At 43.0% G+C, this 15,996-nt stretch overlaps 1 protein-coding gene across 3 annotated transcripts in view; it reads left to right on the top strand.

Annotated features, from left to right (window-relative positions):
* Nucleotides 1-431: 431 nt before the first annotated feature.
* ACACA (acetyl-CoA carboxylase alpha) overlaps nt 432-15,996 on the top strand; it is a 183,284-nt gene continuing 167,719 nt past the window's right edge. For 2 of the 3 annotated variants that reach the window (XM_065418238.1, XM_065418237.1), the window contains exon 1: nt 447-673. In XM_065418238.1, the coding sequence (XP_065274310.1) occupies nt 447-673 (227 nt within the window). Of the gene's footprint in view, nt 674-15,996 lie in introns of all 3 variants that reach the window. The other variant, XM_065418240.1, reaches the window with a different exon arrangement.

The following is a 15,996-nucleotide window of genomic DNA, read 5'->3' as shown; positions in this document are numbered from 1 at the left end:
TTAGATCATAAGCTCTTCGCCAATTATTATATGTTTGTGCAGCATCTAGCGCAGTGGGCCCTAATCTGGTTGGCCTTTAGGCACTACCAAAATATAAATGTTAAATAAGAATAAATGCCTCCATATTGGTTTTCTAGCTATGAATTTTATAACAAAAGTTGTGCCTGCTTAAGGATTGTTTGTCCTTCCTGTAGCTTTGTCTAAGCCAGCAGCTTTTGCAACAGATTAGAATGATCTGTTGCATTGATACTTGTGTTATTTCAGTGGCTTTTCTGTTTGTACAAGTGACTAGTCTGGATCATGGTCAGACATGGTATTTCAACAGTGTGTGTCTGGCCACAAATGAACCCTGCTTTTGAAGGCTTTCTTGTTTCCCTAGGAGCTAATACTAATTTCAGCTCTTGCTTTTTTCTCTTTTAGTGCTAAGAGCCCACTTCGGAGTCACTATGGAGGAGTCCTCCCCTACCACGAAGCCCCTGGAGCTGAACCTGCACTCTCATTTCATCCTTGGCTCTGTGTCTGAGGATAACTCAGAGGATGAGACGAGCTCCTTGGTGAAACTTGATCTGCTTGAGGAGAAAGAGAGGTCTCTGTCTCCTTTGTCTGTCTGTTCAGATTCCCTTTCAGACCCAGGACTGTCTAATGTTCAAGATGGCCTGGCTAGTCATATAAGGTATGTAAAAACCCTACTAATCCAATCCAGTCTGCGGGCTTTTCTCACCTTGTTCCTTTTAGTCCTAGAAAGACTGTCTTGTTACAATAGGCTTCCTTCTTACCCAACTCAACTGAAATGTGAGCTGGAGCACAAGGAGTATGGGGAAGGGACACTGTATCTTGTTGCTGTTGGAGGAAGGGCCTCATTTTCTCCCTCTTTGATAAGGCTTTTGAGGGGCAATATTTGGGGTGAATGAGCAAGACTGATAAAGTTCCGTGATACTAAAGCAGGGAGTCTCCAGGACATGGATCGTGTCTGATGACCGTAACAGAGGAGATGCTATACTGGATCTATCAAGTCTGGTATCTGGCTCTGGTGGTGGTCTGTTGACTAACCTTATTTCAGAGGAAGGTAATAATGCACATGGCCAGTCGTGCGTTTCTGTGCACTAGGATGGTTGTAGTGTGAGGAAGTGTTCCTGCAGTGACTGGCATATGTCCTGACTCTCTAGATTTGAGTACCCTTAGCTTGGCTTGCATAGCTACAAAGGGTACTCTTTGGCCACAACATTACCCACCCCTTCCTTCTTTTCAAAATCCAGCTATAGTATTTGGCGCTATGGATCGATGGCTTTCAAAGATGGGCCTTGCAAGTTAAAACCAAGTTGCGCTTTCCTTTCTAACCGGTTCTGAGTGTTTCAGCAGTGGTTAGCACATCTGCTAGTATTTTGTTACAAAATGCAATGCATGTTAACAGAAAAGATGCTGCCTGCCTTAACAGCTCTTGCAGGTCATGGTGTCTTTGGCTGAGATTTTCAAAGCAGTCCAGAGGAGTTAGATACAGATCTTCCAGTAATTTTAACAGAAGTTATGTTTTTAAATTCCCTAGATGGCTTTGAACGTTTTGTATAATCTCAGTAATAATAGTGGGTTCTCCTTTTTTGGGTCTCCCTTTTCCCCCAAACTCCTAGAAGCTTCAGGTGCCCACTGGTGATGACTCCACAGTCAATCATGTTTGACTTTTGGATGGAGTAGTTAGGGCACGTCTTGGTTTTCTTTTAATCTCCCTCCATTGTGCTTGAAATCATTGCTTGCACAGTTGCTGACAGGTGGAGTTTTATGTTTTGGGTGCTTGTAGTCAGAATGCTTTGTATATCTCCAAGGAAATGACTGTCTCTGAATGAGAGAGTGCCATGCTGGTACTCTGTATAGTTTGTAATAACGTGTTTACTGCCACTGGGAGAAACATTTCATTCTGAATAATAGAAGCAGCAGTCTAGCAGCGTTACATTTAATGTGGCTGCTGCTTGCAATTCAAGGGGATCTTAGCCTCACCCTTACAAACAAGGCTACTTCATCTCCCCTATTAGGGCTCAAATAAGATGGACGTGATGATGGTTTCTGTAGGTGTCCCCACCTGATGTTAATGTTTCCTTCGGAAAGGGAGTCAGTTTGCTCTTTATAGGGTCTTCAGAATGATACCTGCCCTCTAGAGCTGTTGCATTTTGTTGCCGACCTACAGCTGTTTGTATGAGTTGATGGTGGTGCTTGTAATGCACATGTGTTTGCTTCATTGATGCTTTCAGCATTTTGTGAATGTTGCGAGGAGTTCTATGATGATTTTCTCATCTGTACTGCCCAGCTCGCCTTTCAGGATGCAGCCTCTGAACAGAGAAGGGCAGAAAGCTCTTTGCGACAGGGACTCTTTCTTGCTATGTGCTTGTATAACAATAGGGCACTGATCTTGTTTTGTGGTCCTCGGCTCTTTGAGCTAAGATCAAGTGTTATATCTCTGAAGTACCCATCCTGGGAAGCAGCGTGATCTAGTGACCAGCACACGGAACTGGGGGTCTGGACTCTTGAGTTCTGTGTTTAGCTGTGTCACTGATTTGCTGTGTGACCTTGGCCAAAATATTCAAGAGGGTCCACTAATTTTGGGTTTCCAAGATGAAGAATAGCCAGGGCCTGACTTTTTCAGAGATGGTGAGCATCCACTGGTTCTGTTGACTTTGGTTGGAGTTATAGTGCATGGTGAAAATCAGGGCCTAGTGGTCAAGTTAGGCACTCGAAATTAATGGATTCTTCTGAAAATATTAAATGAAAATGTCTTTTCTCGTCTATAAAATGGCAGCGGTAATACCTACCCACAGACATATTCAGCGATTTTTATTAAGGTTTCTGTTAAGCCCTTTTGAGTTTCTTAGCCAAGAGGCAGTGAAATCACAGGCAAGTTCTAAAATCTTAATGCAAATCTGGAGGAAATTACCTTTCCAGTGACCTTCAGCCCTAATAATCTAGCAGCACAAAAGGTTTTCAGTAGAAAGGAGAACCTGGCCCTCAGACTTCGTATATTGTTAGACCTGAGGAAAATGAGGGTGCTTACCCATTAATGTGGTGAGAAGCCCTGGAAAGATGCAAGAGAGACAAAAATCAAAGTTCTATTCGCTCTTTCCTATCACTCCTATGTAGGGTGACCAGATGTCCCGATTTTATAGGGACAGTCCTGATTTTTGGGTCTTTTTCTTATATAGGCTCCTATTAACCCCCCCAACCCCATCCCAATTTTTCACATTTGCTGTCTGGTCACCCTACTCCTATGCCATTAACTGGCAACAAAGATCCTTAATGCAATAGGTACCCAACCTTGAGCTCCTCTTTCATAATTTGCTTGCTTTGATACTCTCTTTAGAGGTCATTTGATAGGCAATCAAGTTGAGAGATTTGCCAGTTCAAACAAACAAACAAACAAACAAACTCAAAAGTCACGGCCTGAGGCTACCTTTTTAGATTAATTAAAACTAATAGGAGTAGTTTTCCTTGCCTTTCATCTGAGGATCTTAAAGCATCATTGTTTTACAGATGGGGGAAACTGAGGCAAGGCATCATAGTATCATAGAAATGTAGTGCTGGAAGGGACCTAGAGAAATTATCAAATCAAGCCCAGTACCCTGTGGCAGGACCAGGTAAACCATCCTGGACCATCCCTGACGGGTGTTTGTCCAACTTGTTTGTAAAAGTTTCCAATGATGGGGACTCTACCACCTCTGTTGGGGGCTTATTGCAGAGTTTAACTACCCTTCTAGTTCGAAAGATCTTCTTAATATCTAACCTAAATCTCCCTTGGTGCAGATTAAGTCCATTACTTCTTATTCTACCTGCGGTGGACATGGGAAACAATTGATCACCATTCTCTTTGCAGCAGCTCTTAACATATTTGAAGACTGTTGTCAGGTCACCCCTCAGTCTTCTTTTCTCAAGACTAAACATGCCCAGTATTTTCAACCTTTACTCATAGGTCAGGTTTTCTAAAACTTTTATCATTTTTGTTGCTCTCCTCTGGACTCTCTCCAATTTGTCCACATCTTTCCTGAAGTGTGGTGCCCAGAATTGGACACAGTACTCAGCTGGGGCCTCACCAGTGCCAAGTAGAGTGGGACAGTTACCTCCTGTGTCTATATATAGCACTCCTGTTAATACACCCCAGAATCATATTAGCCTTTTGCATTAACATATGCATCATGTTAATGACTTGTATTCGATTTGTGATCCACTATAACCCCGAGATCCTTTTCCACAGTACTACTACCTAGATAGTTATTCCCCATTTTGTAGTTGTGCATTTGATTTTTTCCTTCCTAGGTGAAGTACTTTGCACTTGTCTTTATTGAATTTCACCTTGTTGAACTCAGATCAGTTATTCAATTTGTAAAGGATATTTTGAATTTTAAACCTGTCCTCCAAAGTGTTTGCAACCCCTCCCAGCTTGGTGTCATCTGCAGATTTTATAAGCATACTCTACTCCATTATCCAAGTCATTAATGAAAATATTGAATAGTACCAGACCCAGTGCTGACCCCTCTGGGACACCACTAGATATGCCCTCCCAATTTGATAGCAAACCATTGATAGCTAGTCTTTGAGTACAGTCTTCCAATCAGTTCTGCTCCCACCTTTAGTAATTTAATCTAGCCCACATTTCCCTAGTTTGCTTATGAGAATGTCATGCAGAATTGTGTCCAAAGCCTTACTAAAATCAAGGTGTGTTATGTCTATTGTTTCCCCTTATCTGCTACGTCAGTAATCCTATCAAAGAAGGAAATTAAATTGGTTTGGTGTGGTTTGTTCTTGACAAATCCATGTTGACTATTTCTTATAATCCTCCAAGTGCTTACAAATAGATTGCTTAACTTCAATACCTGGAAAGATGCTGGAACAAATTTTTTTAACAATTTGCCCAGAGATGCACAGCGAAACAATGGCAGTGCTAAGGAATGGAACCTAGATGTCTGACTCCCAGTTTCCTTTTTGTAACTACTAGATAACTCTGGCACCTACTCTAAAAAGACAAAGATAAGTTAGTAGAGGGAGTTAGTTTAAGGTCATAGGTTGTGGCTTTTGATCACTTCATGAGATGCCGCAGTCTATTGCATGATTGCCTGGAGTACTAGTTCTGTTGCTCTGCACTGCCAGATGGAGAACTCTGGTTTGATTTCCAGTCTAGGTCATTGAGAGAAACTGGCTTTACTGCAGAGAAATCCCACTCGGGGCCCATTCAATAGAGATTTGTCTAGCTAAAACATGGAACTGTGTGTGTCAAAAGAGAGTACCATCCCGATTTGGGGCAATAGTGGTGACTGCAAAATGGGACGCTTTTGAACTTGGGAGTGAGGTTAAAAATTAGGGGAAGCAATTCTTGATGGATTTTGTGGACTTTGAAAGAAAGAGGAATCAAACATACAACTCTACCCATGTTAAATTGCCAACCCCCTGAGCCACAAAGATTGAATTCTGATTTAATCAGATATTTAATGCGGAATATGATAGAGGCATATAAAATCAAGAATGGCGTGGAAAAAGTGATAGAGAAATGTTATTCACCCTTTCTCACAGTACAAAAGCCAACGGTCACCCAATTAAATTTACAGGCAGCAAGTTTAATAGAAATAAGCCAAAGTGCTTTTCCACACAATACACAATAGACCTGTGGAGCTCATTGCTATGGGATGTTGTGATGGCCAAAAGTGTAACTGGGTTGGAAAACGAACTAGATATGTTCATGGAGGATAGGTCCATCAATGGCTATTAGCCAAGATGGTCACTTCTGACTGCTGGACGTCAGGAGGGGAAGATGGGTGGATCTCCCCGGAATTGCCCTGTTCTGTACACTCTCTCTGAAGCTCTGGTACTCACTGTTGGAGACAGGTACTGGGCTAGATAGACCATTGGCAGTTCTTATGTTCTTAGTTCTTAGCTAACGAAGTGGAGCATGTGATCATTGAGATTAAGAGGTGGGTGTGATATCCGCCATGCGCTCTAAGCTGACAAATAGTACTCCTTTTACAGAGGAAGGCAGCGAGGGATTTTGTCTGGGGATCTGGGCTTTTTGAACTTCAGTAACTCAGAGATTCAGAGAGAATAAACAAACAGTTAATCCTCCTCCCCTTCACTTTCTCCTCCAGCTCAAACACCATCTCACTGCTCTGTGGAGATAAGTGGTGATGCAATTCTGGGTGACTCTGTTATGTAGCACCAAGGTTGGGGTTGTGATCATGCGCGCCCTATTGACCAGGTGTGGTTTCATCAGGCTTGCCATGTCACCTCAAGCAGAGTTTCACAATGTGAAAATTCAGCTGATGCACTGAAACACAGCTGAGAAAATCACCTCATTAAGATCACCCCACTGCTAGGATTACTCCTCTTTGGTCCTCAAATAACACTCAATTAAACTGTCCTCCTCTTCCTGTTTTATAGATTGGGAAAACCCAGGTAAAGAGAGGTCAAGTGATCTGTGTGATCTCTCGCAGCATGTTAGTTGCAGAGTCTACGCTAGAACGTGAACCTCCTAGCTCCAAGTCCCCTTATCCCACCCACTAGCCAACACCACATCTGTATATTAGAAAACGTATTTGTGTTAGCTGAGATCCTATCAGATGATTGCATGTAATCCATAAATCCGGAAATGGCCGGTAATGGTCATTCAGTATGCCAAGTCACATTTCTGTATTTCAGTATCTAGATTGAGTGTGTGTTGTGTTTTTCCACCTTATCAGAGTTGATTTAAAACTTGTTAGTCTCTGCTCATAGACACTGTGAGATAATCAAATTCTGTTTTGGTGAACAGAAGAGAATAGAACGTTGGAATTGACAGAAAACTCCACTTACTAAATGCTATGATGTTGCTAAAGAAACCCTTGCTGAGACGAGATGTGCAAGGTAAACTCCCATTCCAGCTAGAAATCCATATGGTCTAGTTGTGCCAGTTGGTCATCAGTTGACTGATTTGAAAAACGATGATCAGATCATGTGCTTTCAGCTGGCACGTGGCACATCTTGCTCTGTTCAGCAAGAAAAATGCGTACTGAAAAAACAAGCAGACAGATCAGAATATTGTTATAAAGCTGTGCCTGCCTGTATGCTACTGAAAATTGCTTTGCTGTACTGTTCCACCTTGTTAAAGGGGCACTGTGAACAGAAAACACGTGTTTAAAAATAATTCCCTTAACCCCTCTATGTTATAAAAGCATCTTGCATTACGACTGAACATCTTTAAAACATCTTTCATTTGTACTGTCTGTATACTTTTTGCACTTTACACAACTTGGACAGTAAAACTTGACTGGTGTTTTGTTTCTGGTCAGTTTCATTTTCTCATGCACTAGCACAACATTGTGTCTTTGGGGTTCGCTGATTTCTTCTGATGGAAGACAGCATTCCTGTCCTGGTATGCTGTGTAGAGTTGCAGGGAGCTGTTAAACAGCTGCTGTGTTCCATCCAGTGTTTCAATAGTGGTCAAAATAACTCCTGAATGCATTAACTTGGAAAGCACTTTGGGGTTCTTTTGTCACAATGTGATTAAGTAAATATTTAATAAATTGTTCTTGACTTTTACTAACATTTTCAAGATGGCATCTTGTATGAAACCCATATTAAAATCAAGGAAATTCTGCACACTTTTTTCTGTTTACACCTTTAGGCCCCAGTATAGTAAGTTACTGTGCAGGTGCAGAGTTGTTCTTGTGAAGAATCGCTTGCAGAATTGGATCTTTACCTGTGAGTGTAACTCCATTAAGTCACTGGAGTTAATCCCACAGAGAATTTGGCCCTTTCTGCCTCATTATGAGAAGATTTCCATAGACAAACTTTAACCAGGTGAGTAGTCCACTGAATTACTGAGACTCATGTGAGCAGTGATTCACATGTTGAAGTCTTCTCAGAATGAGGCCCTAATTTTGATACTGAGAGGGATGTCTTGAGCACTCTAGACTGGGCAGCCAGATGAAATGCCAGACCTGACTTTGAACTTGGCATGATAGCACAGAGAACCAACCAAACAGCTGATCTATTTTTGTGTTTTATTTTAAGTTAAACAAGTAGGCTTTAATCCTGCAAAGTTTTAAGCACCTGTGCAACCTTATGCACATTAGTAGTTCCATTGGCATATCTCAGATCCATACTTAAGTTTAGGAATGATCAGGCCTTGCTCTGGAATTTCCAAACCATGCACTGTTGTGTAGGAAATTTTCCTTCACTGATCTGATTTCTCCCCTTCCAGGTCCTCTCCGGATTTCCAGCCACGTGGCCACTACTTGAATTGAAGGCTCCTCCCTTAATCTGCTCTCTGTGCCACCAGTTGCCATGGTACTGCTGAGGCCTGTTTGAGGAGACTTGCATCAGAGCTTGCATCTCCCAGACAGAAGGCCATTAATGAAGTGAAATTCTGTGCTGCTTGCTGAGGGCAGCAGGGTTGCTTTCCTCCCTTTCGCCTTCTTTGCCATAGGTCGACAACTATTCGCTCAGCAGATAGAGGAGGGTGATGCATGTCCCCGATACAGTTTTATTTCAGCAACTTGCATAAATGTCTATCTTAAAGGAGGCATTGCCAAAAAAATAATTTCTATCAATCTCTTCTCCCTCCCAATCCTTAGCCTTCACCATTGATGCGGTTTGCTTGTCCTTTGCACTTCACTTCAGTGCCAGTGAAACTAGCATAGCCAATTCACTTTGTTTACACTCCTTTTTGCTTTCTGGTTTCTCAAACACCATTGTAATATTGCTGAGCCTGAGTTTGCAACACTGCCACGGGATGTTGAAATTGCCTTGAAAATTGCATTACATTGAAAACGCTCTAGTCATTAAATAGTATAAAGTTTTTTTATTTTTATTTAAAAAAAAGCCCCAAAGTCTAAATTTTGGGTCTAAACTATGTGCCTGATGCAATACCTACTAAAATGAATGGAAAGGTCTCTTACTGCATTTGGATAGGGCTTTGGATCAGGCCCTGTGCCCATTAAAAATGGGATGGTTTTGTAACTACATGTCACCAGCATAACCTAAAGCAAACTCTTTATTTCTTCCTTTTCTTAAATTGTCAAGCAGCTCTTCTAAAATCCATCCTACTATTCCACCCGCTCAATACAATAAATAAGAGAAGGTGATCTGCAAATCAAATTGAAAAGTGTTTGTGCCTCCATCCTGCTCTTTTTGAGATGTACGAAGAGGAATGTTGCTTTTTCCGCCCTCAATATATATTTTTTATCCTTTCCTCCCCTGCTTTTACATTAGAAGTACTAAGTCCAGAGTCCCTTTTGTTGGAAGATTTTGATAATATACTCGGGTGCTGTGATTCCATAGTGCTGAGTGATATACCTATTCACATAGAAGTTCTTTCTAATTAAAAGGATAAAGTATATTTTGCAATTTAATAAAACCTTCCATCTAAGAATTTTAGAGCACTCTCCTGAGGTCTGCTAAATGCCCTCCATTCCCATTATAGTTAGGAGGCACTCAGCACCTCAAAATATTGGGCCTACTATGTGCTTTTTAGACATTTAGAGGCCCAATCAGAGGCACATTGAAATCAGTGGAAGGTCCTACTGACTTCAATGGGCATTGGCAGGGCCCTACGTGAATTAAGTCCTGCAATACATCTGGGAAACAGGGAAGTATCAGTGTTCCTATTTTATGGAGAGGAAAGTTGAGGCACAAGGAAGTGTAGGAACTCGCTGTGCTGGGAAATAACCCAGGTCTTCGGACTTCTAATACTGTGTTTTTAATTACAAGGCCATCCTTCTTGAGCAAAACCTTTTGGGTAGGAAATTTTGGGAGAAACTTTTGAAGCTGTTCACTGTAAAAGGCACAAATATTTCCCTCCAATTCCCCCATTTCACCTTTAAACTTTCGTGACAAGGAGCACTAGACGTCATCCCTTGTGGAGCTCTTCAGTGCTGCTGCAAACTCAACTGTGTAGGGGGGCAATTTGATTTTTTGTTTTGTTTAAATACCCTTGTCTCTGCAGTGTAACTAGACTTGAAAACTAACTGGCTGATATTACAGGAACTTGCAGAATTACGTGGAGGATCAGATTTAAAAAAAAAAAAAACTCTTTTCAGTAAGAGCTGGCCCCAGGAACTGGTATGTGGATGGTGGATTAAATTTAGATTATAGGGCTCAGGATTTGGATTTAATCATAGATTTAAAACTAGAGTTTGAGCCTGATGGCACCAAAATCTCGTGGAGTTTTGCCCAGTAATGGCAGAAACGTCACCAGCTTAGTTGCTCTTGCTAGATTTGGAGGACATCTTGGCACTGAAGTTGAACAGCCCCTTCCTGCTTTGGATCCAACACTGAACCAAAACCAGAGTGGAAAATATGAATTCAGGGATTTGAATCTAATCCTCACCTCATCCCCTTTCCTGAAATTCAAAGGCAATCCCTCTGGTGTTGTCATCTGTAGGCCAGATTCTATTACCTTCACTGCTGTACAATCGTTACTCTGCGGAATAATCCCATTGAAATTGGTGGGACTGCTCTTGGAGTAAGGTACTAGTAGTGAGAGAAGGGGTGTCAGAAACATGGTTTCTGTTTACAATGCAAATTCTTAGTGACTCCCAGCTTTCTGTCTGTACTTGGAATCTGACTTTATCATCCTCAATTGAAGCTACTGTGCCAATTTCATACAGAATGTAACTCTACTGGCTTAATTGGAATCATACCAGGAATTAATCTGGTTTCTTCCTTATGCAGTGCAATTGCAATGCAATTCCTTTGCACACTAGGCCTGCTGGAAGGACAGGTAGTAAGACAAGAATGCATAAGACAAGGTTCTTGTGCTGAAGAGTTTACAATCTAACTTGGACAAATATAATATACAGGCCAGCTGTACAAATGCAGGATGGCAGATCCCTGTGGAGAGCTAAGCAAGAAGGATTGCCAAATGAAATGTATTTTGAGGGGAGATTTGGAGAAGGAGAGGGAAGGCATTTGACATATGGAGGAACTGGGAGGCTGCTCCAAGTGAAAAGGAGGTGTAGAAGAAGAGGCAAAGCACCTTGCGGGGGGAAAAGACAGACAAAAAGAATGGTTGAAAGAAGGTATGGAGGGACATGTGGAGAGAGAGATTCTGGATCAGTGGTGCATAGGAACTGCCCATTGGAATCCATGAAAAGAGTCTCATTGAGTTCAATGAGCCTTTCATGCACTAAGAAAGCAAATCTATTGCCCCCATAATTATAGCAGAGACGCAGACTTGAAAATTTCGAGGCACGGTAGTAACTTCGGTGATCACATATTCTGGTGATGGCCAACTGTGAAATACACGTTGCAGAATAATAATTGAGAGACTGGATTTGTGATTTATAAAAAGAAAATGTGTGTTTCTTCCAAATGAGAAATGTCACAATGCCGACGACATTGCAGCTGTTGCAACCAAAGTACCCAGCGCAGGAAAAAGGAATCTTGTTTTGGAGGCATGAAATCACTCAGTCCTTTGGCTAGGCTGGGTCCTGTGGTTTTTGGTTCCAGAATAATTATTATGGGCTGCAGTCTCCCCTCGATCATTGCTCAGAATTCACATGGATATCAGTGTGGGGAACATGCTGAGCAATAAAGGTGATGATCTGTGTTTTATCGCAGTGTTTCTCAACCTTTCCAGACTACTGCAGCCCTTACAGGAGTCTGATGTCTTGCGTACCCCAAGTTTCACCTCACTTAAAAAGGAGTTGCTTACAGAATCAGACATAAAAATATAAAGTGTCACAGCACATTATTACTGAAGTTGCTTCCCCATTTTATTTGTCTGAAATTTTAGTTTGTGCTGACTTCGTTAGTGCTTTTTATGTAGCCTGATGTAAAACGAGGTAAATATCTAGATGAGTTGATGCACCCCCTGGAAATCCTCTGCATATCCCCAGGGATATGTGTACCTCTGGTTGAGAACTACTACTCTATTGTGCCCAATCTTTAATGACTTAAAGTCCGTAAGCATTGGCCTTTCAAGCAAACAGATCTGAGACCACTGATGTCATTTTGTTGACACCTATAGGATGAAGTATGACATGAAACCCTTCAAGGGTTCAGAAATAGAACTGTATTTGGTTAAGTCCAGTCAGTCCTCTTCCCCAGATAGCCTTCTTACCCAAAGCATGTTCAGCCATTTCCTCTGTCTAAAATAGCCCCCAAAAGCTGCTTCGCTTTCTAGACTGCATGGGTGCACACTTGCTTTATCTGTGTGTCTCAGTAAAATAGCTTGCAAGAGCAGCTCTGAAACTGGAGCAGGTCATAATATGGTTGCTTTAGCTGTGCTTAAAGCTTCCCACTTCCCACTCAGATCAGGTACATCTCTAAATCAGCATGAGTAAAAACACTGCATTCGTGGTCAAAGCTGCCTCTCCACACCCTTTGCAGGCCTAGTGTGCAAAATAATCCTTTCGGGGTTTGTGTGTGTGTGTGCGTGCGTGCTGCAGTCTGCTTAAGACTGCATTGCAAACAAGCCAGCTAATGCATCACTGCCTCTGGAATAAACTGCTACGTCACTGATAGGCATGTTACAGTGCTGGGATCAATGCAGGCTCCTAGTTGGAATGTGCGTCAGGTATGTGTCTAAAATGGATGCTCTCCATTTGTTAGAGATCTGAATGGGAGACAACAGCATAGGTTTGTCTTTTTGTCTAACGATGGGCCTGGTGCCAAAGAGAGGATGAATTTCTTGTGTTTACTGTAATTAGGGTAACATGGACAGTGTCTGTGTAGTTAGATGCTCAGGAAAGAACCTTTGCAGTGTGTTTGTTGTGTGAGGGGGGGGTATCATATCCGAATGGTGCTATCCTTGTGCGGAATGTCTCTTGAGGATGTGTTGCACCAAAGTCATGTGCACTGATTTGGTAGCATACCTCACAGTGAATTCAGCTGCTAGCAGACATGATTCATGTTTTTAGCCAGTGTTGTGGCTGCTCCAGGCTTGTTATACTTGTAGCAGAGGCGGTAGATTTAGTCTCCCATGGCTCCGAAGTTCAGAGACTGAGTGGGTTTGGGATGTGGGGGGCTTGAACATTTGGCAGACATTGTAGTCTGCCTGATGGGTGGAAGGGGAGCTGGGAGTGCCAGCTCTGCTGTAGCCCACCTGGCAGGCTGTCAAGGACCTGGGAGCTTGGGCAGTCCATGTGGTGGGCTGCCCTGGAGTCTTGGACCCCTCTTCCCCAATAGCCCACCAGGCGGGCTATGGAGGAGCTGGGTGAGGGAGCTGGTAGGGAACTAGGCAGGTTTCCAATAGAATCCTGCCTGGGTTCCCCTGGAATTTCATTGAAATTCGACTGTTTCTATGCAATGTTTCAGTATTGGCAAATTCCTATGGGAAAAATGTTTTGTGGCAATTTTTCTGACTAGCTCTATAGTGCTGATACATTTTGAAGTGTGGCCTGCCTCCAAAGGTCCCTAGCACTCTGTGAATGTAAGCAAAGGCCATCAGTGGAAGTGATGCATTTAGTTGTTGGGTGAACATGCCAGTTGCTTCATTAGTCACGAAGTGATTAAACAGGCCTGCGCCCTAGAAGAAGTATTGCATCTGCTGTGCCCATGCTTGTTAATGCCGGGATGAAAGGGTGGGCGTTAATCTCGAGGGGATAGGCGAAGCAGCTTGGGTCCCTGGCATCCCAGGTTCCCCATCTCAACAGCGTGTGGTTTGGTTTAGAGCAGCCTGGAGCAATTCCATGAGCGGTGCCTGTAGCCTGAAGGAATCTTGCCACTGATGAAGGAACTGACAGCAGCAGCCCCTCAGTGCTTGCTTCTTCCCTTCCTTGTCTATCCTGTCAGGAAGGGACAGAAGCAGTCATGTTTCCGCACAACCAGCATCTGAGCACTCACCCCAAACTTTGGGTGTCAGAATCCAGAACACAGCCAAATTCCATGGCTTTTGTACAAAGGACCAAACCAAATCTCCAGAACGGAACACCCCAAATTCTGTGTGTGTTGGGGGCTGACATCCAGATCCAAATTTTTGCGGCTCAGACCCTTCCACTAAGTCTTTTGTCACCATTGTTCTCTAGTCAGAAGAGATTCCCTTGCACTCCAGATGCTCTATCTGCTTCCTTCTCTGCAGCCACAAGGTGTCATTGTGCCCTTCCACCTTTCTACTGATAAAGCTCAGGGAAATTGGATCCACATATAGAGTGACCAGATAGAAAGTGTGAAAAATCGGGATGGGGGTGGAGGGTAATAGGTGCCTATATTTAAAAAAAAAAAAAAAAAAAGCCCCAAATATCGGGACTGTCCCTATAAAATTGGGACATCTGGTCACCCTATCCACACAGGACTTTCTGCCTGAACATACCTCCCCATGTGCCCCTATTCCTAGCTCCTCTCTTTGACTCAATGCACTGGCCTTGCTCTTCACTGCTTTGGCACCCTGTTGTCCTGCTTCAGGCTTCGGAGGGTACCATGTTAAGAGCTGTAAAGGCCAAGTAACTCTACTGGTTGCTGTGGGCGCATCCTTATTGAAATGATCTTTGGATGATTGTATAGTTTCCCTCCCGTCACTCGTGCTGGCAGACCCTCTGCAGACTGGGATCAGGGCTGTACTAGTTTAAAATATGTGATGACTGGAGATGGGTCTCTGTACTTTTCAGGATTTGAAAACCGAATCCAATTTCTGCATCTAGTTCTGATCTCACAGTGAGCAGGATGAGGGATAGCTCAGTGGTTTGAGCATTGGCCTGCTAAACCCAGGGTTGTGAGTTCAATCCTTGAGGGGGCCACTTAGGGATCTGGGGCAAAAATCAGTACTTAGTCCTGCTAGTGAAGGCAGGGGGCTGGACTCAATGACCTTTTGGGGTCCCTTCCAATATCTCCTTATATTATTATTTATTATTTATTGCACCTTTTGCTACATACACGTACATTTCTCATGGTTTTTGTGTTCAGAGGTCCCCAGTGTACCTTTTTCTTGTATGCTTGATGCTCATGTTTATGTCTATCTTAGGACTTACAGGGCTTCCATCCCCATAGTATCTGAGAGCCTCACAATCTTTCATGTATTTATCCTCACAGTACCCTTGGGAGCTAGGGAAGTATCATTATCCCCATCTTACAGATGGGGATCTGAGGCACAGAAAGACTTAGGTGTCACAGGCAGCCTGTGGCATGGCAGGGAATTGAATTGAAGTCTCCTGAGTTCCAGGCTAGTGCACTGGACCATCCCTCGTCCTGTCTAATCCACACCATCCTTCCCTATATGACCGGAGAAGCTTCACATCTGATTCTCCTCTGTTTAACCGTGGAAACGTGTTCTGTGTCATCTGCTCAGCCTGGTGACTTTTATTTTCAACCTGATCTAGATAGCAATCCTTTCAGCTTGATGGACTTCTCTGGGATTATTGGCTCAAAAAGGAACACCTCAGTGCACCCCCTTCCCCCGATGCATCCATGCAGCTTCTGAGCAAGTGCTTGCTGATCCACTGGCCAGTATCCATGTATACACCAAGGCATTGCCTCTGGGTGTGTTTGACATGTATTCCTGACAAACGGGAAACTGTGGAATCTAAAGTGTCTTCTAAAGTGACCTCGCTCTAGTGAGTGTGAGCAGAGAATGATCATTGCAATGAAAAGCTATTTTGCAGCATGAAAACTGCAGCAGCAATGCTGTTTCTTAAACCCAGTTACATAACCCAGAGATCTTTTTTCTCCTCCCTGATCAACTCTTTTCTCTCAAATGCAGATCAGTGAAAGCTGCTACCCCAGCTGAGTATACACACCATGTGTCACAGGGGGAGAGAGAGAGAGAGAGACTGAGACTGAAGAGGGTGGGGAAGTGAGAGACAAAGGTTAAAAATCTGAGGCAATCAGGGAAATGCTGTGTTGTTCCAAGAGGGACCATACAAATTCAAAGGAAGCACTTTGTGGCTTTCTCCTTCTGGATTTAGAGCTGCAGCTGTAAACGAGTCCTAAACAAAATCAAAATCTGGAAATCCCTCTAGCAGACCATCATGGAGGATTCTGCAAAGGAAACTCAAGAGGTCAGGTACTACATGCTCCAAAGGTAAGAACTGCTCCAGCTTTACTGATGTGGTCGGA

Source organism: Emys orbicularis, chromosome 17 (assembly GCF_028017835.1).
Source record: "Emys orbicularis isolate rEmyOrb1 chromosome 17, rEmyOrb1.hap1, whole genome shotgun sequence".
NCBI lineage: Eukaryota > Metazoa > Chordata > Testudines > Emydidae > Emys > Emys orbicularis.
Note: the sequence above shows the minus strand (reverse complement) of the source record. Positions and strands in the feature narration are given on the sequence as shown.